At 56.5% G+C, this 18924-nt stretch overlaps 1 protein-coding gene across 2 annotated transcripts in view; it reads right to left on the reverse strand.

The window, feature by feature from the left end:
- Positions 1-392: 392 nt before the first annotated feature.
- Positions 393-18924, reverse strand: part of DRD2 (dopamine receptor D2) — a 65479-nt gene continuing 46947 nt past the window's right edge. For both annotated transcript variants that reach the window (XM_082342372.1, XM_082342371.1), the window contains 6 exons: positions 13809-13918; positions 12613-12749; positions 11259-11449; positions 10267-10353; positions 8358-8685; positions 393-6618 (listed from right to left, as the gene is read on the reverse strand). In XM_082342372.1, the coding sequence (XP_082198498.1) occupies positions 6425-6618; positions 8358-8685; positions 10267-10353; positions 11259-11449; positions 12613-12749; positions 13809-13918 (1047 nt within the window). In that variant the 3' untranslated portion in view covers positions 393-6424. The remainder of the gene's footprint in view (positions 6619-8357; positions 8686-10266; positions 10354-11258; positions 11450-12612; positions 12750-13808; positions 13919-18924) is intronic.

Below are 18924 nucleotides of genomic sequence, written 5' to 3' on the forward strand. Positions count from 1 at the left end.
TCCAGGGATCAGCGGGAAATGCCTTGGACTGAAAAGTCACCCTAGAAGCATCAAGGAAATGAGGGAACTGGGAGACTGTGTCCCTCCGAGGCCGACCTGGGGGGTGGAGCTCCTGGACAGAATGGCAGGGGCTGGCGGAAGAGGAGGCCGGTCTCCGGGCCTGTGGCCAGGAGTGGAGGAGGGGGCAGCCAGCGGGCAGAGCACCAGAGGGGCCCCAGGGCTCCCTGAACACACGGAGGGCAGCTCTGGTCCTCTGTTCGAGACCATTCCTTCCCTCCCTGCCCCCACCAGCGCCCATAGAACACAACTCCCGCCGTGTTCGGGCCTCCAGCAGTGACTCCAGCGTCCCCAGGCCAGAGTTCCTCTGGTCCTACAGCTGGTCCTGCCACTCTGCTCACAAGCACAGGCCCCCTCCACCCACCCCCCGCCCCCTGCTGTGCTCCTGGGTCAGGGTCCTGCCTATTCCTCAAGACCCAACTTGCCTGTCCCTGCGTGTGAAGCCTTCTCTGACTGCCCAGCTGGAGATGGTCACTCTGTCCCAATACCCCCTGCGGTGAGGTTCCTGACTGGATGTGAGCGCATCGCTGCATCGGCTTATTTCCGCGTTACACCCGGTCCTCCCTCTGCACTCCGTCCGTACCTGCTGGATAGGATATAGGCAGCAGGGCTGTTACTGTAACTTAAGGGAGAGAGGTAGCTGCCAGTCTGGGCTGAGACGAGGAGGGAAGCTGTTGGGGGCTGGGTAGTGGAAAGGCTCTGAAGCTGGGCCAGCCACTAGCCTGTGACCCTTGGCTACTGAAACGTCCTTAGACTTGGCTGCGTCATCTAACGGAGATAATGCTTATCTCCTGGGCTTGCGGTAATGATCGACCCGGATGCCGGTGGTCAAAGGGCAAAGCTGTTCGTAAGCACTCCACACAGTATTTTCTTGCAGTTTCTCCCAAGTCAGAGGAATTTTTCTCTTGGAAGGGGGCACAGACAACCTAGCCTTCTGCAGCCTTTTGGCGAAGATGCTCTTGGAAGCGGCTGCCTGTTTTTCTTTGCCAGCCTATCCAGGGGAGGAAGGGCCAGCTGTTCTTCAGTGCCTTGGTGTGGACCGTGGCTCTGAGACCTCGTGGGACACACCTAAAGTAGTGTCAGGTCAGCTGCAGGGCAGGGCAAGCCCCACCCGTGGGTCCTGCCGACTGACACACAGCTGAGAGGCCCCAGGAGCCAGACAGGGGGTTCAAGGTCAGCCAAGCAAGGTGGCCATGTCTGCATCTACCAGCAGAGGGTAGGATCCAGGGCTGATGTTCCGATGGGCAGAGGCAGCATGAGGGCTCAGCCTGCACAGAGAGGACACGTGGATGAAGACAGCAACTGCACAGTGGGTAGGGTGTGGGGTGGGCAGCAGAGGTCTGTACATGAGGCTGAGAAGGGCCGGGTCAGGTCCCTGCTGCGGGCTTCCGGACTCTGGAGCCCAGAGCAGCACCTGCTGCGGGGAGGACTAGACCACAGAACATGTCTCCTCCAGGCAATCTCCTCCCTCTCTTGCCCACTCCATCTTTTCCCTGCCCCAGATGCAGCAGAGAGCCTGGCCTCCACGGACTACTCTCATGGGGCCAACAGGACAGTGTTTGGAGTTGGGCCTGGTCAGGAAAACCCAGAAGTTGTGCATGCCGTAGCTTTGTTCCTACAAAATCCCCTGCCTCTCCCATGTCCCAGGTGGTACCACCTCCATCCCCCGCCCTGCTTCATCTGCAACGTCTGACTCCCACTGCCCCTGAGGTTCCGGGGAGGCTGCCTCCCTCTCTCCAGCCTCACACACACATCTCCAGGTCTCAGGACAGAGCCGGGGTGAAGACTGGAGAAAGTGCAGGCAAGTGAGGTGGTCACACAGCATTTCCTGTGGACTCGGTGCTGCACGGCTCCAAACACGTAAGAGGCCTTTCCAGATGCCCTCCAGGCCAGGGGTTCTGCCCAGCAGCTCTCACCCTGCTTTATTTGCCAAGTAGCAAAGGTGGGATGGGAGAGGGAACGGGAAGCTGTTCCTACCAGGTGCCTCCTTCTCCCTGCCTGCAATAACCCCACAGAGCCAGAGTGGATCTCCCTCTGCACAGATGGTCTACTCTCTTCCTGCCAGCTTCCTGCTTCCCTGGATCCCCCAGAAGCAGAGCCAGGGGCACCTGGTTGGCGGGAGAGGAACTTCGGGCGCATGGATGCCCAGAGTCTGGCCTCCCACTACTGAGACCCCACTAAAAGCTGCTCCCCCTAACCTGCGCCCCTCCCACCCCAGCACCTACTCATTTACTCTTGCAGCCCAAATGGCCACCATAGTCACCCCAAGGGCCGCATCCTAAAAGTCTGGTCCCAAATGGTTTTTCTTTTTCTCTCTCCTTTAAAAAAATTTTTTTCTGACTACAGTAGCCTCTCGCAACTTCACCCGGGACTGGTCAGGGAAAGAGCAGGATGAATAATAAAAGATGTAGAGTTGAAAGACCTGGGCTCAAAGACCAGCCTTGACACACCTGGGCAACCACCCTCCCTGTATGAAAGGCTTCTCCTCCCCCGGGGGTTATGAGGACAGGACAGCACTTGGGGCGAGGCCCACCATGGCCGCTGCATAGATGGTTGCTAAGGCTACGGACATAGCCTGGGTCCTGGGGCCAGGGAGGGCAGAGAGGCAGTGGGGCACAGGGCCTGGCACGCATCCCCGGGACAGGGGTGGTGTGGGAAGGGATGCCCAGATAGGTGGGCACACTAGAAAGGCCCCCAAGGTGTGCCAGTCCCTGTGTGCGGGCCCCTGACTGCCCTGTTCTGAGCCCACCAGGGAGCAGGCTATGCGGTTGCTTCTGTGGGGGCCCTCCTGCCCCGCCATTGAGGAAGTCCTCCACCATCACACTTCTTGCCCTCACCGGGTCCCTACCTACTTGTTCCGGGCCAAGGCACGCCGGGGCTGCTGTCTCCCACTCAGCCTCATCATCTAGGTGAAGAGCGCCCTGGGGTGGGGCAGCGTGTGCTGTGGCAGTGGTCGCCACGCCCAGCCGGGGCTCTGCCAGGAGCTTTTACCACTATCGTGTGATTGTGGGTAACGCCCGGCGTCCACTGGATTGTGAACCTGCAAAGGCAGGGACGTTGACTCCCTTTTCCACTCTTCATTCCCAGCACCTCGCTCAGGGTCTGGAACACAGTAAACAGTTGCTCAATAAATATTCACCGAGTAAGACAATGCCGGGTGGCTGGGTGGATGGATAAGGTGATGCAGTTTATCCTGCACTACTGCCTTCTCAATTCCCAGGACACCTCCCCAGCCCATCGCCCCCTGGGACTTCTCCAGAACCCACCAGGGGACGAATAAGGGCCTGAAGTTTGAAGACTTGCAGTCACAAAGGGACATCCGAGAGGATGATGTAAAGTGCGCCACTGTGCCCGACCAGGAGGGCTCACGCCTTAAGTGGTGCTTCCTTGCTGTGCTCTGGGAGAGGGGGCTGGGGGGGTGCAGACTCCCCCTTCTGTAAAGGCAGATCAGTGATCCTTTGATTAAAAGGCATTCTACAGACAAAGACAAGCACAGAGGCAGAAGCACAGGGAAAGGCAGTGAGGAGAGAAAAATCAGAGCTGCAGCCTGCCCGGCCTCTGGCTTGCTACTGCCCTCAGTGTCAGGGCAAAGGGGCCACTGTCAGGGCCTCTTGCGAGAGAGCCAGAGCCTGGGCCGCCCCCTTCCACCTTGGTGTTCCCGGGTCGCGCACCATCCCTTTGCCCCTGAAGCACCGAGGGGGGCGAGGGGGGAGCCCAGCCCTCCCCCTGCCCACTCCAGCTGTCAATCTGCTGTCTGGAAGAAAGACTTGAAGCTTCATGACAGCTGTGGGCAACTTTCCCTGCCCCGCCTCCCGCCCCTGCCTGCCCTCTTCCCCTCTTCTCCCTGTCAGTGCTCTTTCCAAACTGCTTTCAGGCTGCCTTCCCTCCCTCCTTCCCTCCCTCCCTCCCTCCTTGCTTCCTTCCTTCCTTCCTTCCTCCCTCCCTCCCTCCCTCCCTTCTTCTCTTCTTCTCTCTCCATCCTTTCGTCATCTCTTACAACTCCCACAGCTAATAAACCTATGTGACCTCCTGAGATTTCTAATGATAAGATGAGTTTTTAAGCTCCCATCCAGGTCAAGATCATTCATAGACTGAGTGTGTGTGTGTGTGTGTGTGTGCACGCGTGCACATGCGCGCCATGGCTATGGGGTGGGTAACAGAGCTGAGAGGTCTCTGGGGGGGGCTCTAGCCCCCTTGGGGGTCTGATGCCTTCCGCAGGAGGGGGTCACTGGGTTATTGACCCTCGCTCCAGCTAGACTAGGAGCCTGTTTTGCCCACCTTCTGGAATCAGGTATTCTGGGGACAGGAGCCTCTCCTAGGGCTTCGTGCTACATTCAGGTTCAGGGAGAAGATCAAAGTCCATAATTAAGTGTTCAGGGCAAGTTAAGTGCTCCAAACTTTGGTGCTAAAAATATTATATTTAGCATGCAAATTATGCCCTGACAGCTCCCTGGAGCCTGAGCCCGTGGGTGCCAGCACCTTGTTTGTTATCACCGCTGTTATTCTCAAGGTGGTAAGAATATTCCTCCTTCACGGGGTTGATTTACATTTCATTTTTAAAAAGCCAAATTTCTGTTGTTGGGTCAGTGCCAAGTCGTGGCCCCAGAAAGCTTGGAGCTGTGACTGGTCTGGAGGCCAAGAGGCAGGAGGACACCAGGCTACATCACGCAGGGCCTCCCTGCCTGCCCCAGAGGAAGGGGGTCCTGATGCGAGACAGGGGAAGGGGCAGACACAGACGTAGGCACAGCCGCACCTCGAAGGCCACCTTTCCCACAGAGCCTTCTCTGCCCTGGTGGGTGAGCAGGGCTACGGACTGGGCCTGCAGAGGTGCCAGGACCTGGAGAGGAGGAGAAGGGAAGTGGGGACAGCCTGGCTTGCCTCTGGTAGGACCCTGCTTCTCTGGCAATTAGGGGAGCCCTGGGGACGCTGCGGGATTCCTACTGGAAACGTTCTCCCCTTCCATCTTGGCTGGTGGTTGAAGGTCAGGACCACCCAACAGCAGCTCTGAGAGTGCTCAGGTCCTCTCGGGAGGAGAGGACTGGATGAGGGGAGAAACACACAGGCACACATGTCTTCTCCTTGGCCCTCCTGGGGCAGCTCCTCTCCTCCTTTCCCCCAAAGTCCTGTACCCTCTGATGGTGGCCAGGGCCACCTTCTCTGGAGGGTCTGCAGAAGGCCTCTCCAACTCTGACCCCCAGCACAGACACGGAGCTTTGGCCACATTGGATGCAGAGATTGGAGGTGACACTGCACCCTCCGCTTGAGGGGCCCTGGATGTGACTCTTGTCAAAGTTTTATTAGTTTGGAGCATGTGTAGTGATGTTACAGAGTTTGGGGCCTGGGGGCTCCTCCAAGGTGCAGCTTCCCCTCCTCCCTCTGGCAGGGCCAGGGCAGGCCGAACGGTATTCAGCAGCCGCTTAGCCATGGGCTCCTCTAAGGCAGAGGCAGTGGAAAGAAAAGGGGCCAAGAGGACTGGAGAGCGGAGAGGCGAAAGGAAGAGAAAAGGACGTGGTTTGCGGCAGAGGGTGTCAGGGGCAGTCTCCCAAAGGACCTCAGACACCCCCAACCCAAGCCCCAGGCATGTCACGTGCCAGCCTTCCCTGCCAGCTCTCCCAGGTTGGCCCAACATTTGCTACAGAGAGGCACCCACGTCCGTCAGGGGGGCAGCAGAGTGGGCTTGGGGTAGGGGTGGTCCTCTCCCCGCAGACCCTCCTGGGCTCTTGGAGTATGGAAACCTCACGGGGAGCTGGGTGAGGTCGGGACCCACTGCTGTGGGTGGAAGTAGCAGCTCCTGCCAGGCTTGGGTGGGAGAAGGGGTGAAGTTTTGGCTTGGGCTTCTCTGGGGTCCATCCAGACCTGGTATGTACATGGGTCTCCCTGGCCTGAAGTTGCCTGGGGCCTTGGCAAGAGCTCTGGCTTCCCTGGTGTAGGCCTTGAGGGGTGTGTACTGTCCATCGCTCCCCACTGCCCGCTCCAGCACAGGCCTGTGAAGACCAGGCCAGCATGGCCTCCGAGCTTTGACACTGGCCCAGCAACCCCAGAGCCCCAGAGAAAGGTCAGAGAAGGCGGCTGTGTCTTTGGTGCCAAGGAGAGGGGGTCTGGAAGTGGGAGGGGGCTCCGTGAGCTGCCTCTGAGCCAGGGGTCCGGCCCGAGGGCTGGCACCGTGCCTGGCTCTCTAGCACTGCCCTGGCAGAGCGAGGGTGTGCGGTCAGTGAGGGCCGTGGACCCAAGCCAACACCGCGGGGCCTGCGGGCGAGGAGAAGGCCGAGTCTGCCCTGCGCCACCCGGCCCACGGCTCCCAGGGCCCGAGGCAGGGCCGCTGGGCGGGGAGTTGGGAAGCAGGCTGCTGTGCAGGTGGGCAGCAGGGTCAGCAGTGTAGGATCTTCAGGAAGGCCTTGCGGAACTCAATGTTGAAGGTGGTGTAGATGATGGGGTTCACGGCGCTGTTGACATAGCCCAGCCACGTGAAGGCGCTGTACAGGACGGGCGGGATGTTGCAATCACAGTGTATGTTCAGGATGTGGGTGATGAAGAAGGGCAGCCAGCAGATGATGAACACGCCTGGGGGAGAGGGGGGCAGTCAGGGGTGCCCGGGGGACGGGGAGGGGCTGGGTGGGGAGGCTGTGCCGGGTGGGGCAGAGGGGGAGGACCTGGATCGCATGCTTCAGGCCCCGCCCAGGCACCAAGGCTGCAAGAGCAGCGCAGGGGGATCCGCGGTCTTGGATGCTGGACCTGCCTCTGACCCCAGTTTGCAGTCACCTCCCCTCCCTCAGCCTCGTTTTCCTGCCTGTGCCGTGTCTATAACGATACCCACCTCATAGGGGAGGATAAAGGGCTTGACAACAAATCCGAATGCTTAACACCCTGACACAGGTCAGCTGGTAGAAATGGATATATCTACTCTACCGCCTCGTTGTCTTTGAGACGACCTTCCGCGGAAGCTGGGAGTGGAGAGTTTGTTCACTGCCGTGGGGAACGCGCGGCTGGGGCCAGAGGGGGAGCTGGATGCCCATTGACTTAGTCCTCTTGGCATCCCCACGAGGAAGGCGGGAAACCGAGGCTCGGGAACAGCTCTGTGATGTGCGCAAGGCCACTCCACTCTTGGTGGCAAAGCCGAGATCTGAACTCCAGTCTCTCAAGGTCCCCAAGTGGCCAGGCTCTTGCTACGCTTTCCCCCAGCTTCCCCAGCCCTTGGTGGACACCCCTTGCTAATCCCCGCCTGGGGACACAAGGCTGTCACGAGTCCGACCTCCTGCCCGCCGCTCTGCCTGCCTAACTCAGGACTTCCTGTTTGGTGGGACGCTCCGTGGGGAGGCACCGTCTGCACAGAATGCCACACGGGCACACGGGAATTCCCCGGGGATGGAGCAGTGCCTGGGAAGGGCAGGGCCGCAAAGCAGAGACCCCCCCGGACTGGAGCAGGGGGCCGGGCTGGAGCCCGCTCTGCCTCTCCCAGCCGCGTGATCACGGGTTGGTCCCCTAACCTGCTATGACCGCGAGCTCTCATTTGTAAAACCAGAACAGTGACACCTGTCCTTCTCGTGTCATAGGACTGTTGGGAGGCCAAAGGGATGGTGGGTGTGGATGGGTGTCACAACTACCCTGGGTGCCGCCCGGAAGGCAGAGACACATCAGTCCCTCCATCCTGTCCCCATCACCCCTATCAGTCCAGCCCTTGATTCTTGACCTTTATTATCTGGTTTTCTAAGAGAATTTATTCTAAAGCCTTGTCTCACTCACTCTCATTTAGATCGGGGGCCCCCCTCACAGCCCCGTTGACTGTTCACAGCTTTGGTCCCACCGGGTCTTGGTTGAGGCAAGTGAACTTCCTGATTCCTCAACAATAGCAATATTAACAACGCTTGTGTGTACGGCTTTGTAGTTTGTAAACTGCTTTCACCACCGTGTATCATTTGATGACCACGACAACCCTGAAAAGTAACCTCCTCTCTACGGATGGGGAGATGAGAGAGAGAAATGACCTCCCCAGGGTCACGAGGTTCTGGGGGTCATTATGGTAAACTGGTCAAGTTCAGATTCTGGAGTGGGGATGCCTGAGTTTAAATCCTGTATCCTCTTTGATCAAGTTACAAAAGCTCTCTGAACCCTAGTTTCTTCATCTTTAAAATAAGCATAATTATAGAATCTACCTAGTCAGATATGTCAATGGGCTTGACCTGTGCCTGAAAAGTGCCAGTCCTGTGACCTACCAGCCATGATTAGGGAGCAGTGGTAAGTAATGGGACCTACAGTGATGGGCCCATTTCTCAGCCGGGGTCCAGCAGCTAGGGCCGACTCACCGAGAACAATGGCGAGCATCTGGGTGGCTTTCTTCTCCTTCTGCTGGGAGAGCTTCCTGCGGCTCATGGTCTTGAGAGAGGTCCGGGTTTTGCCATTGGGCATGGACTGGATCTCAAAGATCTTGGCAATCTTGGGGTGGTCTTTGGCATGTCCGTTCTTCTGTGGTTTGGCAGGGCTGTCAGGTGTGCTGTGGAGGCCGTGGTGGGATGCGTTGGGGAGGGTCAGCTGGTGGTGGCTGGGCGCGATGGGGCTGTACCGGGTCCTCTCGGGCGGGCTGGTGCTGGAGAGCATCTCCATTTCCAGCTCCTGGGCTCGGCGGGCAGCCTCCTGCACAGAGGCAGAGAGCTCTGGGTAGAGCCAGGCAAGTTCTCAGCCATCAGCCACCCAGCCTCACCCGGCCCCTCTGGCCTCACCTGGCCTCACCCAGCCCCACCCAGCCCTTCATTATCCCCCTACGGAGCCTCCTACAAGCACCACAGGGTCACTCTGCCAGAGAGGCAAGGGGGAAGATCATTGGGAGGCAGGGACTGTCTGGGTGCAGTCCCCGCCTGCCAGGTCACCCCTGGCCCCCTTCGCAGAGCAATCCTCAGGCAGCCTCAGCGACCCCACCACCATTCTATGGGGGCTTTGTACCTAGGCACTTCTCTTTTATGAGCTGAGTAACACTCACTGAGTGCCAGCTAAGTGCCAGGCGCCAGCTGGCTGCCGAGAATAAGTTACTGATTGGCGTTCAGTGCCTGCCTCCAGGACCTCATGTTCTAACTGCACGAGGGCAGCCCTGTTCCTCCTGCCAGGCTGAAACAGGGGCTGTCAGGCTGACCCGAGGCACCTGTACCAGCACTCACAGGTGAGCTCCATTTCTCCTGGTAGACTGATGCAGGGGCCAAAGGGTGGACCCCTGGGTCCCCACATCTTCCTGGCTGGGCTGATCTTGAGGGCCCTGGCCTCAGGTCCCTCCTCATGTTCCCTTATTCCAGGCCTTAGGGTCTCAGCCTGAGCTTCTGAAATGCAGCCTCACTGTGTGCCCAGGTGCCCCGATCCTGAGTCCCTGTCTCGGACTCTATCTCAAATGGTTGCTTGGAGTCCTGCCCTTGCAGGTGAACAGGGAATGTTCAAGTGAAGAGCAGGGGCCCTGCTTCCTGGAAACACCTGACCTGGACTTGGCGTGCAGCTCTCTGTGGATTCCCTGGCCCATCCTCTTCTCACCCCAGGGGATGGGACATCTGCTGCTTGGACCCTAGTGCTACTCTCACTGAGCAGACCCTGGGGTCTGCTGGGATTCTGCATCTCTGGGCTCTCCTTACAGGCTGCACTTCACCGGGAACCCCATGCCGCTCTGCTCCCTCCTCCCCCAGCACCCAGCCTCCAGCCCCAGAACCTGCCTGTCTGTAAGGCAGCGTATGCAAGTAGAAAGAACACAGGCATGGATTTCAGAGAGTCACTTAGGTCTGGACTCGACTACTCACTCGCTCACTAACTGTTTGGTCTGGGTGAGTTACCTAACCTCTCTGAGCGCCTCTTTCTCTTCTGTAAAACGAAGATCCATAAGATCAAGAACACTTACCTTTCAGGGTCGCCGTGAGGATTTGATGAGATACTAGGAAGATGGTAGGTGCTCAGTTAATGGTCATAGCCATTATTATTATTGTTACTGTTACATGGCCAAGTCCTTTCTCCCAGCCATTTCCTTGGGCTACGGGTCCCTCTCTGTGCCTTGCAGAATTGAGCTGTCTTGCTCCACGCCTGCTTACGAGTGTGTGTGGTAAGCCTGGCCTCAGCTGAAACAAAGTGGGGGATCCTGGGAGGTGCTTATCCCTTTGACCAGCTGGTGAGGTCTTCGAGAATCATGGCAGGTGCATTTCCCTAGAGGCAGAGACCAGGGTCCAGGTCCCTGACCGGGACACTTACCACTCTCCGCCTGTTCACAGGGAAACTCCCATTAGACTTCATGATAACGGTGCAGAGTTTCATGTCCTCAGGGTGAGTGCAGTTGCCCTGTGGAGTGAGCCAGCACATGGGTCATGACGGGGAGGGGGCTGGCGACAGAATCCCAATGCAGGGTAGTCAGACTGGGCACAGGAGCTCAGAGAAGGGCAGACATTAGGAGGGTGGGGGCCTGAGGAGGCAATCGAGGCAAGGGTGAGGTTCAGTACTGTGATGGGAAGAGGTGGGCAGGATGAGGAACAACAGGGCCCTGACTTTTATGTGGCACCTGCTAAGGATCTGGCACCCTACTAGGCATGCTCAGTCCCTCTCACACCGAATCCTCAAGACCACCCTGTGAGATCTGTATTTTGATTCACGTTTAACAGATGAGGGAACAGGCTCAGAGAAGTTAAGCAACTTGCCCAAGGTCACTCAGCAAAAAAGTGGTGGTGCCAGGATTTGAACCTGATGTGTCTAAGCCCAAAGCTCTTTTTCCTCCTGTGCCCACATACCGTCTTCCTCAGGGAGGGCTGAGCGGAGGGAAGAAGTCACAAGACACAAGTATGGAAAAGAAAGAGAGGCAGAGGAGGGAAGTAGGCGAGAGCAGGTGAGGTAGAAGGAGGTTTGAACAGAAGAGGACAGAGCATGGGAGATAAAGGAGGTGGTATGGAGGCCTCAGAGGGACAGAAAGGGAGGCAGAAGGGCCAGAGTGAGGAAAGGAGAAAGGGAGGACAGCAGAGACGTGGAGTTCCAGGAGCTGCTGGGTTCAGACACTGGTCTCCATGCAAAGTCCTCTCCTCCCAGGTGGTCTCCGCCCCCTCCCCACCTCCGCCCCCTGGAGATTCAAGTCGCCCACTGAGGTCCCAGCCTTTGAAATCTGCCGGCACCCAGCTCCTCGGAGCTCCTCCAGCCTGGACCCCATGCACCCCCGGGTCACGGTTAGGCAGGGGCATGGGGGGAGGGGATCTCGGGACCTTGAGCGGGGCCTTCAGGTTGGCCCTGAAAGCCCGGCTGCTGCGCTTAGTGTTGACCCGCTTGCGCCGCCTGCGGAGGACGATGTAGATCTTGATGTAGACCAGCAGGGTAACGAGGAAGGGCACGTAGAAGGAGACGATGGAGGAGTAGACCACGAAGGCGGGGTTGGCGATGATGCATTCGTTCTGGTCTGGGGGGAGGAGAGCCCCAGGTGGGTGTGTCGGCCGGCCCCCCGGGCCACAGTGCCTTCCCAGTTACCGAGAATATGACTAGACGCCTAAGGCGGCCTGGAAACGTTAGATGTAAATAAACGTGCAGCATAAATCAGAGTATTAAAAACAACCATGAGCAAAAAGCTAAGCTGTGATGACTGTTTCCAAGTGTTTCCATTAATATCCCCTTGTTACTTCGTCATTAGTTTTGTCATCCATGAGAACACAAGTGGCGCCATGGTGTTGGGGAAAAAATGATGGAAGAAAATGATAGAAGCAGAGTAACCTATTATGTTAGCCTTTCCTGTGTATTGGTGGGAGGTCTGACACCTTTTAATTTTAGGGACAAGATGACTTGGTCCTCTTTGCTGAACTCACCTGTGTTCCAATGTCTTTCCAAGTTCCCTTCCAGATCTAGCAGATGTCTATCCTCTCTCCCAGGGCCTTTCCAGATTAATCCAAGCACGTTTAGCCCTATTCCTGCTTCTTGGAATTCCCATGACACTTAGATCTTGAACCGCATGCTTTCAAGGCTTCCTTGTGTCCTGTCCGGTGATGGTCTCTGGAGGCACACCGGTGTCATCTATCTCCCTGACGGTCGCTGTGCCTCTTCTGTCGGAGGCGCTCCTGACTGCCTTGCACAGGACACAGTCACAGTGAGCTAGCCTCCTACTTGCTTCTACCTTTCCTGCTCCAGGTGGCTCAGGCCTGGCCTGGGTTTGGCCGGCCCGGAGGCTTCAGCTTCATTACACAAACACTATTATCAGGGGTGATGGAGGCCCAGCAGCCTCCTACCCTGTGTGCACACACACAGACAGGCACACACATGCATTTTGCAAGGCCGTCTGGTCTGCTTCAATTCAAACAAAGTTGAAAATGGCCAGGCATCCTCCTGAAGCATTATCCCCACTCCTCACCCAACTCCCTTGTGCCCCAGGCCATTGTTCCTCTCTGACCTTACCAGGTACAACTCGGAGTCGGGCTTGGCCCAGGAGACTCAGCCTGGCCTCAGTCCGAGGTGGCGAACAGGCTCCTGATGGGTCACCACCCATGTCCGCACCAGGGTTCAGCTCCCTCAAGGTCCTGCACAGGGCCAGGGCTGGGGCCAGCTGAGCCCCAGGCAACCAGAGGCAGGACTCACCTGTGTTGTTGAGTCCGAAGAGCAGCGGGCAGGAGATGGTGAAGGACAGGACCCAGACGATGGAGATCATGACGGTGACTCGGCGCTTGGAGCTGTAGCGCGTGTTGTAGAGCATGGGCATGGCCACAGCTGTGTACCTGTGAGGGTGCGGGGCGGGAACCTTGAGTCTGGGGTGCAGGCCCAGGGACCACTCACTCCACAACATTGGCACAACTGAGACACCCCACTTTGGGAGGATGGAAGGTTGGTCCACCTCCTGTTTACTCTAAATCAACCCTCTCCTGCCCCCAACTCAGACAGCAAGGACAGTTAGTGACTGCTAATCAAGTGTTTAATGACTGACCGGCTACCATTCAATCCTGAACCATATCTGCCACTTCAGTCTCCCTGCTTGGATTTTAGGCTTTTCGAGGGGCCATGGCCTGGGTCTTTGCACCTTTGAAACTGTACCCCCTGCACCTGTGCTGGGCCCATGGCGGGTAGAAGTGTTTGTTGATGGATTGGTAGCCAGGACCCTCAGAGCAACGGTCAGGTCTCATTCAGCAGAAAATAATAACAATGATAATTGTTTATGATGCCACACGTTGCCCTACCCAGCGCTTCTGAGACATTAGTTCCATTCATCTTCCAAGAATCCGGCAAAGGGTGTAGAGCCAGGGCCTCTGGGAGCCCATGTGGCCCATGTGTGCAAATTAGTAAAAGGCTCTGGGGATAGAGCTTAGCAAGGTGGGCAGAACCTGGGCCCCCTTGGTCTTATGCCCTGTGCTGGGCGCAAAATGCACAACCAGATACTAGACCCGCATGTGGGCAGGTGCCATCATGCTTGGTTTCTAGACAATGAAACTAGGGTTCTGAAAACATCCACAATCTGCCCAAGGTCACGTAAGTAAGAAGTGATAGGGCTAGGGCTTCAGTCAGGTCAGGAGCTTTCTCCTCTATGCCTGTCCCTGTCTGGGTGTTCTTGGTAGCACTACTGTCTATAGACAGTCTCCCTTTAAGGGGTCTGTCCTCTCCCACACACGTGCACACACTCACGCGTGCACGCATACATGCACACATGCACACACAAACACGTGGGCTCACAGGCACACAGCCAGCGGTATAGCATCATGGACAGAGCCTGACCCTGCAGAAGAGGCGGGGCAGCCCAAGAGGTGAACGGTCTAGCTCACCTCTCCCATCCTGGCTGGGCTCACCTGTCGATGCTGATGGCACACAGGTTCAGGATGCTTGCTGTGCACATCATGACATCCAGAGTGACAAAGATGTCACAGTGAATCCTGCTGAATTTCCACTCGCCCACCACCTAGGACAAAGCAACATGATGGGTGGATAGTAGAGGAGATTGGCTCAGACACTATACCTCGGTGTCCTGGGGCAGATCGGGCCATGGGCTCCGTGGGGGTCTCGTGGGGCTCTGGCCGAGGGAGGAGAGGGGCAGCCATGGGGAGCTGTACCCACGGGTGTCTGAGGCCCTTGCCCCGGCCCCTTCTCCTCCTAGACACATAAGGCCACTTTGCGCCAAGAAGTTTGCTAGAGGAAAGATGACCAACTTACTCAAGGGCCTCAGCTTTGAACCCTCACCTGTAAAACATTTGTGTGAACACCTTGCGATCCTCATGTTACCAGTGAGGAAACTGAACCTCAGAAAAGTGCAGTGACTCGCCTAAGGCCTTTCAGCTCAGCTTCTGCCCTGCCCTGGCCCAGGTTTCTAGGGGAGCCGGGCTGCTCCTTGGTGTATGGCACAGAGTTGGGACCCAGCAAGTGTCTGTTAAGAACAATGGTGAAGACGGTGACTATGAAGCAGTGAAGACATTTCTGCTCCTCGTTGCACTTAGAGAGTAAGAGAAGGGAAGCCCGGGCTAGAGCTTTCAGAAAAGCAGGACGGGCCAGGGAAGGTGTGTAACGATACATCCCTGGTTCCGTGTAAAATGAGGAGTCCAGCTCATGGCAAGAGCGTTTTGCACCCCTCTTCCTCCCCGACAGACACACACATTCATACCCCCCCCATGCACACCCACACCCCGACACCTCCCATTTACACACACAGGCACACACACTCACACAGCAGGCTGGCCCTGGCAGCCGTGGAAGGTTGCAGCAGGCCCTATCCCTGAGGACAGAGTCAGGACAGGGAGACACAACTTGCACTACTACCTACTGGAGAAAAGAGGAGCAGGAAAGCCCCCTCCCAGTGACGGGAGCAGAGCAGTACCCACTCCGTGGGGCACAGCAGGGCAGCAGGGCTAATTATAATGCTCACTCTCAGCCCTGTCCTCTTAGCTGCTCTCAGGCATAAAACCAATTGCTGGCATTTAAGCACAGTGATGGAGGAAACTGCAGCTTTTCCCAGAAGACAGGAAACCTCTCATGTCGCCACGCTGGCCAGGTGGGCAGGAGCTGGATATCCGGGGGCCAGGGAGGTGGGCACAGGTGGAAGGGGATAGATGGGGCTTCCCTGGCATCAAGAGAATCTACCTTTAAGACACTACTGGGAGGGTCCCAGGCCCACATGGTCTGTGCTCCACCTTGGCGCCCTCCTAGGACTAGTATTTCCAAACTACTCTCATTCCCCTGGGGATCTAGGTCTGAGATATCAGGGCCGTCTTCTCCATCCTCCCTGCTTCCTTCCGTCCTCCCTGCTTTCTTTTCCACAGACACTTATTGGACAACTTACTATGCGTCTGGCTCTGTCCTAGACTCTGGGGCACCGTGGTGAACAATCCTGACACAGTCTTCAGGGAGCTCTCAATCCCTGCCCCCCAAAAGCCTTCCCGGAGGACAGAAGAAGGCGGGGCTTCCTCCGAGGTACCAGGAGCAGCTGCTCTAGAACACAGTTAGGGGCTTCTGAATCAAAGGCTCAAGAAAGTGTGTTGATAGCCACTGTTTATAGAGCATCTCCTGTGGGCACATACTTTATCTCATTTATTGCTCTTAAAGCTTGTACAAGAGGGGATTGCTTACGCCCATTCCTGGATGAGGGAATGAAGCTCAGGAGAACACCCAGCTAGTGTGCAGCAGGGCTGGAATTTCAAGCAAGCTCTTCGGGCAGCACATCCTATGCTCTCTCCTGAGCTGCCTTGGAAGGGACAATCTAGCTTGTCAAAAGAGGAGATGATTATGTAAAAAGTACTAGATAAACACCAAGTGGGAAAGGAGAGATTGTAACTGCAAGGGTAGACTAACTTGGGGTCAGGGAGAAAAAGGACTTGCCCAAGAACACCTGGTAATTTAGTAACAGAGGGAGCACCATCCCCCAGGTATACTAGCCCCACTCCAGGGCTGTTTCCTCCGCACCTTTGGACAACATTCCTCAATATCCTTGCACAGAATGAGACCTGTGGGATGGGCCTCAAGCTGCCTTGGCTAAATCCTAACAACGACTTGTACACATGTGTCAGGCACGGTTCCCAACATTTTACACTCATTTCTATGGAATGTGACAGCAAACCTCAGAGGCCACCGCTCCTCGAAACCTCCAGCCAGCTACGCCCCTGCCCCTATACTCCACTCTGGGGCTTTGCACACTTTTTTCTCTGCCTGGAGTGCAAGTGCCTTGCTCCTCTCCGGGATAATTCTTCTGAAAGCATCACTTCTGCCTGCGAGCCTTCCCCAACGCCTCCAGGCCTGGTCCTGTGCCCCCCGCCCCGTCGTGCTCCCACATCTCCTGTGGAGGCTGCTCCGTTGTCATCTCCATCGGGCTGCACTATAATGGCCCTGCCAAGGCCTTAGAGCCCGGCCCTAGGAACGGGGCAGGACGCAGATGTGCTCATACCTGTTGACTGAGTGAGTCAAGAACGGGGATCTGAGTCTGCCCACTTTCTCAATTGCATCTGCTCTTCTGGAAAATGCACGAGGCAAAGCCTCCCCTCAAATGCTTGTGAGGCCAAAATGGCCTATGCAGACAAGCAGGCCCTGGCTCTCTTCTCTCGGTTTCTCCAGGTGGAAAGTGGTAGGGTCAGGAATTGAACCTGGTTCTCTCACTCCAAAACTAGCGTGCTTCCCATATACTGAGCAGAATAACTGATGCACATCCAGCCCCACCTAGCCGGATGCCAGCATGGCAGGCTATCAGAGGCATTTAACATCCGTGGAAATGGAACAGGCTGGAAAATTCTGGAAAATGAGAGTGTCTCTGGAGAGGGTACAGTATATGGTTGGGAGGATACTTTAACAGGATGTTGGGATAGGGTGAGACTCCACTTGGGACATTCTCTAGGGACAATAAGTACCCAAGACAATGTCGCAGGGCCCACTGTCCAGCTCTTGTTTGATGGGAGAGTTTGAGCACTGCCCTCTGAGATGCCATTCTTCACCCTCCCCTGAAACACTGAGCTTCACCTTTAAAATAATGTGAACAGGTATGTTTAAAATATGTGTGTCGAGAACCTATAGATTCCTAGGAGCCCTAAAGCACAGATGTGGCTCTCCCTTAGAGGCTCTGGGTAGGGGTGGTGGGTCTGGAAGCCCCAGATCCCACGCCCAGAGTCCTGGGCAGAGCAAGTCTCCCTCTGGAAGAGGGCACCTCTTTGCCTGGGCATGGGGAGGGTGCTTCAATGTGCAGAGGTGTGGCTATCTATCAGCATCTTCATCTTCATCACCGTTGTCACGACTACTTTTACATGGTGCTTACTATATGCCTGCTGCCATTCTAAGCACTTTTCATATATTAATTCATGTGATTCTCAAACAATGCTATGACATAAGCACTGTGATTATCTTCATTTCTAGATGAGGAAACCAGGCACGGAGAGGTTATTTGCTTGACCAGATACCCATCATTTTTTACCTGATGGTCTGCGGCCTGGGAACCTCCTTTTCAAGGGAGCAGGAGGGGAACAAGTGTAAGAATCAAGAAGGGGTTCCTCAGGGAGAAGCCCTCAGACAGGATGTGGGATGGACAGAGTCTAGGCGTCCCCACAAACGTGGAGTCGTGGAATAATTGGACGGCTGGCCGGTGGCGCCTGTATGCTTTTAGGTTGTATTGTATCTATCGTTTGTTTCTTGTTGGTTGTCTCTTAACATTCCAGTCATTTTGAAAGTTCCAGCCTGTCTGAGCCGTGCTAAAGGAAACCAAGGGTGTGATGGCCCAGAGCTCCATGTGGGCCCGTGTGGTAGTGACAACAGGAGCCCCTGGGGACGTGGAGACCGTAAGACCAGCCTCTCCTCCCCACCTCCGCTTCTTCTCCTAGATGTCTCCTCTGCTCAAACCTACAAAGGTTTCATGTTTTCTTTGAAAGGTGGAAGCCTTCCCTCCCAGGCAGGGGCTTGTCTCTATGGCACAGGTAAATTCCCCTCTTGTCCGGGGCGGGGAGGTAACAGCTCAGCGATCTTAGTGACCTTGGCATTGGCTTTTTCCTGAATGCCTGTTCAGCTTCCCTTGAATCCAGACTCCACCCCAGAACCCAGGGCAGAGAAAGTGGCAGGATCCAGCCTGTGCCCACCCAGATCCCCCAGGTCCTCCCTCATCTGCCTGCCAGCTCTGGGAAGTGTCCTCCTGGAGGTGGGTCCCCACTTCAGGACTTCTCAGTGATTTCTCCCTCTGCTGTGTGATCCAGGTAAAGACGGGCAACTTCTCAAAGCTTCTGTTTCCTCTTCCTTAAAGTGAGAAGAATGATATCCACTCAGAATCAGCACGAGTATTTGCTGAGTATGTGTCTGTGGAACGCCCGACAGCGCCTGGCCCACAGCAGGGGCTGCCTACTCACTATTCCGGGCTCAGGGCCGGGCTCTGTTCCCGGCCGAGCAATGCGTCACCATGCGATCCTTCCCAAGGAAAGGGGGTACAGCACAGTTCACAGCGGACTTGACCTGGAGGTCCCAGACACAGGCTAGGACACACAGAGGAGCGGGGAGGGCAGCGGGGAGAGCGGGGAGTGGCAGCCCGCATCCTGAAGTGGGGAGAGAAGGATGAAGATTTCAGGCCTGGGAGCACGAGCCACTGCCATCCTCAGGGATCCTTGTCCATGATTCCCATGCTCAGCACGACCTAATGAACCAACCCTGGGGCCCGAATTCCAGCCGCTGTGTGAGGCTGGAGAAGTCACCTAACTTCTCTGACCGTCTGGCTCACCCTCTAGAAGATGCCGCGAGGGCTCGGTGGGGAGATGCTGTATGTGATGGACCGATGCATGGCCTGGCACTTACTAAGCGCCTTACAACTGGTAGTCGGGATTGTTATAAGGAGACGACCTACCCATTTTGTAACACTGAGCCCAGAGTGGAGGAAGGGCCCACCCGAGAAGGCGCACTCTTGGAGGGAGGCTGGACTCTCCCGGGGAAGGCGCCCGAGCACGGCAGGGGCCCAGACCT

The sequence above is a fragment of the Balaenoptera borealis genome (assembly GCF_965194805.1).
Source record: "Balaenoptera borealis genome assembly, chromosome: 11".
Taxonomy (NCBI): Eukaryota; Metazoa; Chordata; class Mammalia; order Artiodactyla; family Balaenopteridae; genus Balaenoptera; species Balaenoptera borealis.